Genomic DNA, 15,687 nt, shown 5'->3' with positions numbered 1-15,687 from the left:
ACCACTGCGCCATTCGGGAGGCCAAGCTAGCTAACTTTAACCAGTTAGCTTGGGAGCTTGACTGCCGTTGTGAGGCCAGAACGCTCTAATCAACCCTACTCCTCAGCCAGAGCATCCAGTGTGCGCTCTGAATGCTCCGAGACTGAAACGCTCTGAATTTACAAACAGACAATCTGACAACGCTCTGAATTTACAAACGCCCAGAGTGCACTCTGAACACTCTCTGGCACCCCAGAGTGAATTTACGAGCGCACCCTTAGTTAATAGACCCATAAGAAAGAGCGTTCCAAACCTTTCTGCCAATAATAGCTAGTTTTACATTTTCCCCTTCCCACTCAGACCACTCACAGACAGTCCTAAGAAAATCCTTGCCTGAGAAATTGCTCTTTGCCAAGAAGATCTTTTTGAACATATTAATTGATCACAGTAAGGTATTTGTTACCCAGAAATGATTTTATATTGAGATAAAAACATCTGCATTGGACCTTCAAAGGGCAGTGCATTTAAAAATGTTATTTACCTGTTTTTTTAAGACATTTCCACACTATAAAGTCTAAATAGCACTCTGAAATTGTGAAAATTATGATAACACCCTTTTTTGTGTAAGAGCCGTTTGAAAGAAAATACCTGGAATTCAGCCTGTTCAGGTGGGATAGAACTTTCGGGCCACATCATGATGTCACATTGTGAACTGATTATAAATCGGCCGACGACTCTTCATCTGGGTAAGGGGGTGGGCTCTAGACCATCCTATCCGCTCATCAGGGCAGCGTATGTAAATATCTTCACATTTGCTTTCTAACGCCCATACGAGTCTTGGAGTTATTTTCATTAAATAAACACAGAGTGATTTATGAGACATACAGTGATGATTGAATTCATTTTTTTTTACACAGCCACTACTTAAAAGCCTGATTGTACCTCTTGAGATTCTGGACAGAAGCCAGTCATTGCATGTCTCTAAAGCTACACCCACTTACATGGCAACATTGTAGATACAATAGTCTACCATTATAATTCACTGTGTCAGAATGCCAACATACCAGTAAACCCTTATCTTTTAAAAGAAACATCAGCTACATCATCTACATGCTTTCAATATCATTTTCTCAAATGTCTTAGGAATAATTTTACTCCTCAGAAAAAACAGTTTCTTAGAAGGTCTGTGAGCATGACAGAGGAGGCACAGTAACCAGATTCTCTCTCAGTCCATTTGCTGCTTTATAATCCTTGTGATTGGAACATAGTAAACGTTTCAGGAATTTATGATGGCTGCCAGGATCCGCTATTGTATTCCAGTAAAACGCTTGCATCAGGCATAAAACCACCGCAGCGCTTGCTGCTCTTATTTCAGGGACCAGTTGTTTGCAGCATTCAGGCAGTGTATCGGACCGTTGAACAGCTCCTCTTGATCTTTATTCACAACCAGACTGAACTCTGAATATCTCTCCCCTGTGAGGCCAAGGCAAGTATACCTAAAGCAGCAGAAAGCATAGTTCTGACTGGAGAGTTTGGCCCACAAAGCTGGAGCCTGGTGCCATATGACCAGGAGGTGGGTTGGAGAACATTGAGAACACTGTGAGAACAGTAAGAGAACACTATGTTAAAAGTAGAACACTATGCGAACACTATGCGGAACACTATGCGGAACACTATGAGAACCCGACAAGAACCCGACAAGAACACTACCAGAAAGGGAAGGGGATACCTAGTCAGTTGCACAACTGAATGCATTCAACAAAAATGTGTCTTCCGCATGTAACCCACCCCCTCAGAATCAGAAAGGTGCTCGTGGCTGCGTTAAACGACGTCCACATTATTGGCACTCAGAGAGCTACCTACCACCCTTATGAGAACACAATGAAAACACTAGACCACTATATAGGGAACTAGAACCTGCTGCAAGTTGGCTATGCACACTGACATGCTGCCACTGCAGCCCAAGTCCATAGACACCACAGTTCCAATAACAATACTTACCTTGCAAGCCTGAAATGTGCACTACTCAATATTAGGAAGGAGTCCTTAAATGTTTTGTACACTCAAGAGAGCACCGGACACAGGCCATGCAAACTCAGTTGTTCACTGGAAGGAAATGGAGGCGGTGAGAAAGGGAACAGCTGGAAAGCCAGGGACCTGGAAGACATATGCAGATTTTTCTCCCAAGGTTCTGACTTAGGACGTAAAATCACTTTGGAGTCACTAGGAGCGAACGCCAAACAGCTAGGGTGTACTGAGAGCGCGTGGAGATCCAAAACACGCTTGGCCGACGCCAAGGCCATGAGCAGGGCAGTCTCGTAGGAAAGGACCTTCACAGACTCCAATGGTTCAAACGGCGACACACACAGAGCATCCAGGACCAAAGCCAGGTCTCAGGTTGATGCCATAGATTTAGACACTGGTCTGAGCCGACGCATGCCTTTCAGAAACTTCACCACCAGAGAGTGAGACCCCGGTGTAGAGCCGTCAATCCCTACATGACACGCCGGGATGGCTGCCATTTAAACCTTCAATGTGGAAAAAGAAAGGCCCTGCTCCAAAAGCTCTTGCAAGTACATCAAAATGTCCAACAAAGAGCATATAAAAGGAGAAACTCCTTTAACCTAACACCAACCCTCAAACGCAACCCACTTATATGTATACAACCCTCTTGTAGAGGGCATGTGCACCGCCTCTATAGTCTTTATCACGTTCAAGTGTAAACCCCTAGCCGTCAAATTCGACCCTGCAGGGGCCAAACCCATAGATCCCATACATGCGAACGTGGGTGCCAAACTCTCTGGGCCAGCGGGGAGCCACCAGAATCAACAGACCCTCCTGATGGACACTCTCCACGGTGGCCTGAATCAGGTCCACCGGAGGAAAAGCATAGAGCAGGGTTTGAGGCCAACTGAATGCGCTGTACCGGAGTCAAACAACTTTCCTTGTGATACACTATGAACCCCAGAGACTGAATATGGGAAACGTAGCAGTGTGGAACTCCACCTGTTCCCTCAACTCCGCTATGACCATCCAATCATCCAGATAGGTCAATAATCGGATCCCTTGGCAACTCACCGGTGCCAAAGCCGCCTCCACCACCATAGAAAAAGCTCTGGGGCAATAGGGAGAGCCCGAAAGGCAGGACCAGAAACTTGTAGGCCACACCCTCGAAATGAAACCTCTGAAAGGTTCTGTGGAGAGGATGTATAGCCACATGAACATACGCATTCTTTAGATCTATGGATGTGAACCACTGCAATAGCCGGTGAAGTGTAAGCATTTCAAACGTGCAAACCTTGAGGTGCTTGTTTAAAACATAAGTCCTGCTTGGGCCCCCCATACAATAAGGTATGCACGCACTACGGATAAAAGCATCTGCTTAATGCATATATTATTATTATATTACACGCTTCACTGTAGCTTTGGCAGCGGTATGAAGCTCTCTTGCCTGCGTGGCACAGTTCAGGTAAAACCTCCAAGTTTAAATGAAGTTTAAATGTCATTATTTAAGCATGCAATTTATTTTCTGGACATTCAGACATCATGTCATGGAACAGCTCTTATTAACCCTTTTCCTATCTAGTGCACACTTTTGACCAGATAGCTACGGGCCCTGGTTAAAAGTATTGCACTATCAAGAAATAGGGTGCAGTCCATGACTCAATGTTCTAATGATAATAAAATGTCTAGATATCAAACAACCAACTCATGTGTTTCAATAACTGATTGTGATTTGTTTATTTCCATATTTATTTCCACTGAGGAGGTTGATTCAAGTGATTTTCATTCATTATTTTGTTTTCATAGTTTCTCTGTCCGTTATAATCAGTAAGATCAGAGTGTTAATGTGGGTTAAAAGTTCAGTTTGTCAGGTTAGGTAATGTTAGTTTAGTTAATGATTTTCTGGGCCATTTGGAAGGTGGTGACATATCATGCGTTCCAAATGGCACCGTATTTCACCACTTTTGACGAAAGCACTATGTGCCCTAGTCAAAAGTAGTGCACTAACTAGAGAATAGGGTGCCATTTGAAATGCAGCCATGTTCAGATTGATCATCCTTCCGGAATCAATTTAGTTTTACTTGGACTGAGATGACGGACTGACCTCTGGAGACAAACAGGCGAGGAAGGAACGGCGCTAGAGGACCAAAACAACACAGAATAGAACCGACCGGTGTGTTTCACACATACACAACCACACAGGACCTACACTTTCACCTGAACACCTTGGAAACACTGTCCAGATTCACTTACACTACCAAACACATAAAACATAACCCAAACATAGGACAAATATGTGCATCTGTGTATCTCACCAGCCAGGTTGTCCATCTCCTTCTCCTGCAGCAGACTGGCAGTGTCGTCGTCTCCATCCAACATCAGGTCCGTCTCTGGGCTCTGATTGGCTACTGCCTGGCTGCGGAACCCCTTCTTCGACTTGACCAACTCGTCCTCCTCGCTGCCTGGAGGGGGAGGGGAGGGGGGACAGACAGAACAGTAGGAACAGTCAGTCAGAGAACAGTCAGAACAGGGGGTGGTGAGAGAGGAATAGTCAGAAAAATCTGACAACAGTCGGAAAAGTCAGGGAACAGCCTGACAGCAGTCAGATAACAGTCAGAAAACAGTCAGAAAACAGAAAAAACAGTCAGACAATAGCCAGAACAGTCAGGGAACAGCCCGAAAGCAGTCAGAGAACAGTCAGGGAACAGGCCAACAACAGTCAGGGAACAGCCCAACAACAGTCAGACAACAGTCAGACAACAGCCCGACAGAAGTCAGAGAACAGTTAGAACTGTCAGACAACAGTCATAAAACAGTCAGAAGAGTCAGGGAACAGGCCAACAACAGTCAGGGTACAGCCCAACAACAGTCAGACAACAGCCCGACAGAAGTCAGAGAACAGTCAGAAAACAGAAAACAGCCAGGCAACCATCAGACAACAGTCAGACAACAGTTAGACAATAGTCAGACAGAACAGTCATACAATCAGAGAACAGTCAGACAGAACAGCCAGGAAACAGCTAAACACCTCTCCCCTGAACCCCAAAGAGCAGATTCATATCAGTGTAGAAAGATAAGGAGATTATAAATGCTTTCAAGTGTCACATCAGTGGAGCCAAATGGGAATCTGGTTTTGATAGATTCATAAAACGCATACCATAACATCTGGCGAGCTTCGGAAGTCTGGATTAACCACAGTACCCACAATCTCTATATGAAACGTCCAATGATGACTGACTTGGAGTAAAGAGCGGTGTACTGTAGTATTTCATAACTATTGACGTCAGAACCCGAAGGAAACATATGAATACATTTAATACATTTCCAGCATCTAAACTGATAGGCTGTTTCAACATTTGTTATCAGACAAGGTAAACTATGAAACACTTTTGTTTTTAGAAAGCGGCAAAAGAGTGTTGAGGATATGTCTTCAGCTCAGAGTCTTTGAGGACTGTATCTATCGGCTGCTCAGACAGAACCACACTGATCAGACAGATAAATTAAGAGGATGAAAACACCACCACATTTCATCATATGGGCATACTGGAACAGAAGTCTAGTGGAACAGGACCATCACTCTACAGCCTGTGTCCCACCTTACAGTAAATTAACATCATACAGTATATACAGACTATACAGTACATCCACACCATACAGTATGTACAGACTATACAGTACATCCACACCATACAGTATGTAAGACTATACAGTACATCCACACCATACAGACTATACAGTACATCCACACCATACAGTATGTACAGACTATACAGTACATCCACACCATACAGTATGTACAGACTATACAGTACATCCACACCATACAGACCATACAGTACACCCACACCATACAGTATGTACAGAATATACAGTACATCCACACCATACAGTATGTACAAACCATACAGTACATCCACACCATACAGTATGTACAGACTATACAGTACATCCACACCATACAGACCATACAGTACATCCACACTATACAGACTATACAGTACATCCACACCATACAGTATGTAAGACTATACAGTACATCCACACCATACAGACTATACAGTACATCCACACCATACAGTATGTACAGACTATACAGTACATCCACACCATACAGTATGTACAGACTATACAGTACATCCACACCATACAGACCATACAGTACACCCACACCATACAGTATGTACAGAATATACAGTACACCCACACCATACAGTATGTACAGACCATACAGTACATCCACACCATACATACCATACAGTACACCCACACCATACAGTATGTACACACTATACAGTACATCCACACCATACAGTATGTACAAACCATACAGTACATCCACACCATACAGTATTTACAGACTATACAGTACATCCACACCATACAGACTATGCAGTACACCCACACCATACAGTATGTACAAACTATACAGTACATCCACACCATACATACTATACAGTACATCCACACCATACAGTATATACAGAATATACAGTACATCCACACCATACATACCATACAGTACATCCACACCATACAGTATGTACAGACTATACAGTACATCCACACCATACAGACTATGCAGTACACCCACACCATACAGTATGTACAAACTATACAGTACATCCACACCATACATACTATACAGTACATCCACACCATACAGTATATACAGACTATACAGTACATCCACACCATACATACTATACAGTACCTCCACACCATACAGTATATACAGTACATCCACACCATACAGTATATACAGATTATACAGTACATCCACACCATACAGACTATACAGTACATCCACATCATACAGACTATACAGTACATCCACACCATACAGACTATACAGTACATCCACACCATACAGTATATACAGACTATACAGTACATCCACACCATACATACTATACAGTACATCCACACTATACAGTATATACAGTACATCCACACCATACAGTATATACAGATTATACAGTACATCCACACCATACAGACTATACAGTACATCCACATCATACAGACTATACAGTACATCCACACCATACAGACTATACAGTACATCCACACCATACAGACTATAGAGTACATCCACACCATACAGACTATACAGTACATCCACACCATACAGACTATACAGTACATCCACACCATACAGACTATACAGTACATCCACACCATACAGTATGTACAGACTATACAGTACATCCACACCATACAGTATGTACAGACTATACAGTACATCCACACCATACAGACTATGCAGTACACCCACACCATACAGTATGTACAAACTATACAGTACATCCACACCATACATACTATACAGTACATCCACACAATACAGTATATACAGACTATACAGTACATCCACACCTTACATACTATACAGTACATCCACACCATACAGTATATACAGTACATCCACACCATACAGTATATACAGATTATACAGTACATCCACACCATACAGACTATACAGTACATCCACATCATACAGACTATACAGTACATCCACACCATACAGACTATACAGTACATCCACACCATACATACTATACAGTACATCCACACCATACAGTATATACAGACTATACAGTACATCGACACCATACATACTATACAGTACATCCACACTATACAGTATATACAGTACATCCACACCATACAGTATATACAGATTATACAGTACATCCACACCATACAGATTATACAGTACATCCACACCATACAGACTATACAGTACATCCACATCATACAGATTATACAGTACATCCACACCATACAGACTATACAGTACATCCACACCATACAGACTATACAGTACATCCACACCATACAGACTATACAGTACATCCACACCATACAGACTATACAGTACATCCACACCATACAGACTATACAGTACATCCACACCATACAGTATGTACAGACTATACAGTACATCCACACCATACAGTATGTACAGACTATACAGTACATCCACACCATACAGTATGTACAGACTATACAGTACATCCACACCATACAGTATGTACAGACTATACAGTACATCCACACCATACAGACTATACAGTACATCCACACCATACAGTATGTAAGACTATACAGTACATCCACACCATACAGACTATACAGTACATCCACACCATACAGTATGTACAGACTATACAGTACATCCACACCATACAGTATGTACAGACTATACAGTACATCCACACCATACAGACCATACAGTACACCCACACCATACAGTATGTACAGACTATACAGTACACCCACACCATACAGTATGTACAGACCATACAGTACATCCACACCATACATACCATACAGTACACCCACACCATACAGTATGTACAGACTATACAGTACATCCACAACATACAGATGTACAGACCATACAGTACATCCACATCATACAGTATGTACAGACTATACAGTACATCCACACCATACAGACTATACAGTACATCCACACCATACAGACTATGCAGTACACCCACACCATACAGTATGTATAGACTATACAGTACATCCTCACCATACATACTATACAGTACATCCACACCATACAGTATATACAGACTATACAGTACATCCACATCATACAGACTATACAGTACATCCACACCATACAGTACGTACAGACTATACAGTACATCCACACCATACAGACTATACAGTACATCCACACCATACAGTATGTACAGACTATACAGTACATCCACACCATACAGACTATACAGTACATCCACACCATACAGACTATACAGTACATCCACACCATACAGACTATACAGTACATCCACACCATACAGACTATACAGTACATCCACACCATACAGTATGTACAGACTATACAGTACATCCACACCATACAGTATGTACAGACTATACAGTACATCCACACCATACAGTATGTACAGACTATACAGTACATCCACACCATACAGACTATACAGTACATCCACACCATACAGTATGTACAGACTATACAGTACATCCACACCATACAGACTATACAGTACATCCACACCATACAGTATGTGCAGACTATGCAGTACATCCACACCATACAGTATGTACAGCCTATGCAGTACATCCACACCATACAGACCATACAGTACATCCACACCATACAGTATGTACAGACTATACAGTACATCCACACCATACACTATGTACAGACTATACAGTACATCCACACCATACAGACTATACAGTACATCCACACCATACAGTATATACAGACTATACAGTACATCCACACCATACAGTATGTACAGACTATACAGTACATCCACACCATACAGACCATACAGTACATCCACACCATACAGACTATACAGTATATCCACACCATACAGACTATACAGTACATCCACACCATACAGTATGTACAGACTATACAGTACATCCACACCATACAGCATGCGCAGACTATACAGTACATCCACACCATACAGACTATTCAGTACATCCACACCATACATACTATACAGTACATCCACACCATACAGTATGTACAGACCATACAGTACATCCACACCATACACACCATACAGTACATCCACACCATACAGACTATTCAGTACATCCACACCATACAGACTATTCAGTACATCCACACCATACAGACTATTCAGTACATCCACACCATACAGACTATACAGTACATCCACACCATCCACACCATACAGACTATACAGTACATCCACACCATACAGTATGTGCAGACTATACAGTACATCCACACCATACAGTATGTACAGACTATACAGTACATCCACACCATACAGACTATACAGTACATCCACACCATAAAGACCATACAGTACATCCACACCATACAGACTATACAGTATATCCACACCATACAGACTATACAGTACATCCACATCATACAGTATGTACAGATTATACAGTACATCCACACCATACAGACTATACAGTACATCCACACCATACAGTATGTACAGACTATACAGTACATCCACACCATACAGTACATATAGACTACAGTACATCCAAACCATATAGTATGTACAGACTATACAGTACATCCACACCATACAGTATGTACAGACTATACAGTACATCCACACCATACAGACTATACAGTACATCCACACCATACAGTATGTACAGACTATACAGTACATCCACACCATACAGTATGTACAGACTATACAGTACATCCACACCATACAGACTATACAGTACATACACACCATACAGTATATACAAACTATACAGTACATCCAAACCATACAGTATGTACAGACTATACAGTACATCCACACCATACAGTATGTACAGACTATGCAGTACATCCACACCATACAGACTATACAGTGAATCCACACCATACAGTTTGTACAGACTATACAGTACATCCACACCATACAGTATGTACAGACTATACAGTACATCCACACCATACAGACTATACAGTACATCCACACCATACAGTAGGTACAGACTATACAGTACATCCACACCATACAGTATGTACAGACTATACAGTACATCCACACCATACAGACTATACAGTACATCCACACCATACAGTATGTACAGACTATACAGTACATCCACACCATACAGTATGTACAGACTATACAGTACATCCACACCATACAGTATGTACAGACTATACAGTACATCCACACCATACAGTATGTACAGACTATACAGTACATCCACACAATACAGTATGTACAGACTATACAGTACATCCACACCATACAGACTATACAGTACATCCACACCATACAGACTATACAGTACATCCACACCATACAGTATGTACAGACTACACAGTACATCCACACCATACAGTATGTACAGACTATACAGTACATCCACACCATACAGACTATACAGTACATCCACACCATACAGTATGTACAGACTATACAGTACATACACACCATACAGTATGTACAGACTATACAGTACATCCACACCATACAGTATGTACAGACTATACAGTACATCCAAACCATACAGTATGTACAGACTATACAGTACATCCACACCATACAGACTATACAGTACATCCACACCATACAGACTATGCAGTACACCCACACCATACAGTATGTACAGACTATACAGTACATCCACACCATACATACTATACAGTACATCCACACCATACAGTATATACAGACTATACAGTACATCCACACCATACAGAATATACAGATTATACAGTACATCCACACCATACAGACTATACAGTACATCTACACCATACAGTATGTACAGACTATACAGTACATCCACACCATACAGACCATACAGTACATCCACACCATACAGACTATACAGTACATCCACACCATACAGTATGTACAGACTATACAGTACATCCACACCATACAGTACGTACAGACTATACAGTACATCCACACCATACAGTATGTACAGACTATACAGTACATCCACACCATACAGTACGTACAGACTATACAGTACATCCACACCATACAGTATGTACAGACTATACAGTACATCCACACCATACAGACTATACAGTACATCCACACCATACAGACTATACAGTACATCCACACCATACAGTACATCCACACCATACAGACTATTCAGTACATCCACACCATACAGACTATACAGTACATCCACACCATACAGTATGTACAGACTATACAGTACATCCACACCATACATACTATACAGTACATCCACACCATACAGACTATACAGTACATCCACACCATACAGTATGTACAGACTATGCAGTACATCCACACCATACAGTATGTACAGACTATGCAGTACATCCACACCATACAGTATGTACAGACTATGCAGTACATCCACACCATACAGACTATACAGTACATCCACACCATACAGTATGTACAGACTATGCAGTACATCCACACCATACAGACTATACAGTACATCCACACCATATAGTATGTACAGACTATACAGTACATCCACACCATACAGTATGTACAGACTATACAGTACATCCACACCATACAGACTATACAGTACATACACACCATACAGTATGTACAGACTACACAGTACATCCACACCATACAGTATGTACAGACTATACAGTACATCCACACCATACAGTATGTACAGACTATACAGTACATCCACACCATACAGACTATACAGTACATCCACACCATACAGTATGTACAGACTATACAGTACATCCACACCATACAGACTATACAGTACATCCACACCATACAGTACGTATAGACTACAGTACATCCACACCATACAGACTATACAGTACACCCACACCATACAGTATGTACAGAATATACAGTACATCCACACCATACATACCATACAGTACACCCACACCATACAGTATGTACAGCCTATACAGTACATCCACACCCTACAGACTATTCAGTACATCCACACCATACATACTATACAGTACATCCACCCCATACAGTATGTACAGACCATACAGTACATCCACACCATACAGACCATACAGTACATCCACACCATACAGACTATTCAGTACATCCACACCATACAGACTATTCAGTACATCCACACCATACAGACTATACAGTACATCCACACCATTCACACCATACAGACTATACAGTACACCCACACCATACAGTATGTACAGACTATACAGTACATCCACACCCTACAGACTATTCAGTACATCCACACCATACAGACTATACAGTACATCCACCCCATACAGTATGTACAGACCATACAGTACATCCACACCATACAGACCATACAGTACATCCACACCATACAGACTATACAGTATATCCACACCATACAGACTATACAGTACATCCACACCATACAGTATGTACAGACTATACAGTACATCCACACCATACAGTATGTACAGACTATACAGTACATCCACACCATACAGTATGTACAGACTATACAGTACATCCACACCATACAGTATGTACAGACTATACAGTACATCCACACCATACAGACTATACAGTACATCCACACCATACAGTATGTAAGACTATACAGTACATCCACACCATACAGACTATACAGTACATCCACACCATACAGTATGTACAGACTATACAGTACATCCACACCATACAGTATGTACAGACTATACAGTACATCCACACCATACAGACCATACAGTACACCCACACCATACAGTATGTACAGACTATACAGTACACCCACACCATACAGTATGTACAGACCATACAGTACATCCACACCATACATACCATACAGTACACCCACACCATACAGTATGTACAGACTATACAGTACATCCACAACATACAGATGTACAGACCATACAGTACATCCACATCATACAGTATGTACAGACTATACAGTACATCCACACCATACAGACTATACAGTACATCCACACCATACAGTATGTACAGACTATACAGTACATCCAAACCATACAGTATGTACAGACTATACAGTACATCCACACCATACAGACTATACAGTACATCCACACCATACAGACTATGCAGTACACCCACACCATACAGTATGTACAGACTATACAGTACATCCACACCATACATACTATACAGTACATCCACACCATACAGTATATACAGACTATACAGTACATCCACACCATACAGAATATACAGATTATACAGTACATCCACACCATACAGACTATACAGTACATCTACACCATACAGTATGTACAGACTATACAGTACATCCACACCATACAGACCATACAGTACATCCACACCATACAGACTATACAGTACATCCACACCATACAGTATGTACAGACTATACAGTACATCCACACCATACAGTACGTACAGACTATACAGTACATCCACACCATACAGTATGTACAGACTATACAGTACATCCACACCATACAGTACGTACAGACTATACAGTACATCCACACCATACAGTATGTACAGACTATACAGTACATCCACACCATACAGACTATACAGTACATCCACACCATACAGACTATACAGTACATCCACACCATACAGTACATCCACACCATACAGACTATTCAGTACATCCACACCATACAGACTATACAGTACATCCACACCATACAGTATGTACAGACTATACAGTACATCCACACCATACATACTATACAGTACATCCACACCATACAGACTATACAGTACATCCACACCATACAGTATGTACAGACTATGCAGTACATCCACACCATACAGTATGTACAGACTATGCAGTACATCCACACCATACAGTATGTACAGACTATGCAGTACATCCACACCATACAGACTATACAGTACATCCACACCATACAGTATGTACAGACTATGCAGTACATCCACACCATACAGACTATACAGTACATCCACACCATATAGTATGTACAGACTATACAGTACATCCACACCATACAGTATGTACAGACTATACAGTACATCCACACCATACAGACTATACAGTACATACACACCATACAGTATGTACAGACTACACAGTACATCCACACCATACAGTATGTACAGACTATACAGTACATCCACACCATACAGTATGTACAGACTATACAGTACATCCACACCATACAGACTATACAGTACATCCACACCATACAGTATGTACAGACTATACAGTACATCCACACCATACAGACTATACAGTACATCCACACCATACAGTACGTATAGACTACAGTACATCCACACCATACAGACTATACAGTACACCCACACCATACAGTATGTACAGAATATACAGTACATCCACACCATACATACCATACAGTACACCCACACCATACAGTATGTACAGCCTATACAGTACATCCACACCCTACAGACTATTCAGTACATCCACACCATACATACTATACAGTACATCCACCCCATACAGTATGTACAGACCATACAGTACATCCACACCATACAGACCATACAGTACATCCACACCATACAGACTATTCAGTACATCCACACCATACAGACTATTCAGTACATCCACACCATACAGACTATACAGTACATCCACACCATTCACACCATACAGACTATACAGTACACCCACACCATACAGTATGTACAGACTATACAGTACATCCACACCCTACAGACTATTCAGTACATCCACACCATACAGACTATACAGTACATCCACCCCATACAGTATGTACAGACCATACAGTACATCCACACCATACAGACCATACAGTACATCCACACCATACAGACTATACAGTATATCCACACCATACAGACTATACAGTACATCCACACCATACAGTATGTACAGACTATACAGTACATCCACACCATACAGTATGTACAGACTATACAGTACATCCACACCATACAGTATGTACAGACTATACAGTACATCCACACCATACAGTATGTACAGACTATACAGTACATCCACACCATACAGACTATACAGTACATCCACACCATACAGTATGTAAGACTATACAGTACATCCACACCATACAGACTATACAGTACATCCACACCATACAGTATGTACAGACTATACAGTACATCCACACCATACAGTATGTACAGACTATACAGTACATCCACACCATACAGACCATACAGTACACCCACACCATACAGTATGTACAGACTATACAGTACACCCACACCATACAGTATGTACAGACCATACAGTACATCCACACCATACATACCATACAGTACACCC

The 15,687-nt window shown here is 41.4% G+C and overlaps 1 protein-coding gene across 4 annotated transcripts in view; it reads right to left on the bottom strand.

Moving 5' to 3' along the window:
- Positions 1-15,687, bottom strand: part of LOC139548896 (neurobeachin-like) — a 354,477-nt gene that overhangs the window by 118,701 nt on the left and 220,089 nt on the right. For all 4 annotated transcript variants that reach the window (XM_071358831.1, XM_071358832.1, XM_071358833.1 and 1 more), the window contains one exon: positions 4,299-4,445. In XM_071358831.1, the coding sequence (XP_071214932.1) occupies positions 4,299-4,445 (147 nt within the window). The remainder of the gene's footprint in view (positions 1-4,298; positions 4,446-15,687) is intronic.

This window comes from Salvelinus alpinus, chromosome 22, assembly GCF_045679555.1.
Source record: "Salvelinus alpinus chromosome 22, SLU_Salpinus.1, whole genome shotgun sequence".
Classification (NCBI taxonomy): domain Eukaryota; kingdom Metazoa; phylum Chordata; class Actinopteri; order Salmoniformes; family Salmonidae; genus Salvelinus; species Salvelinus alpinus.
The sequence above is the reverse complement of the archived record's forward strand: the minus strand, read 5'-3'. Positions and strand labels throughout refer to the sequence as shown.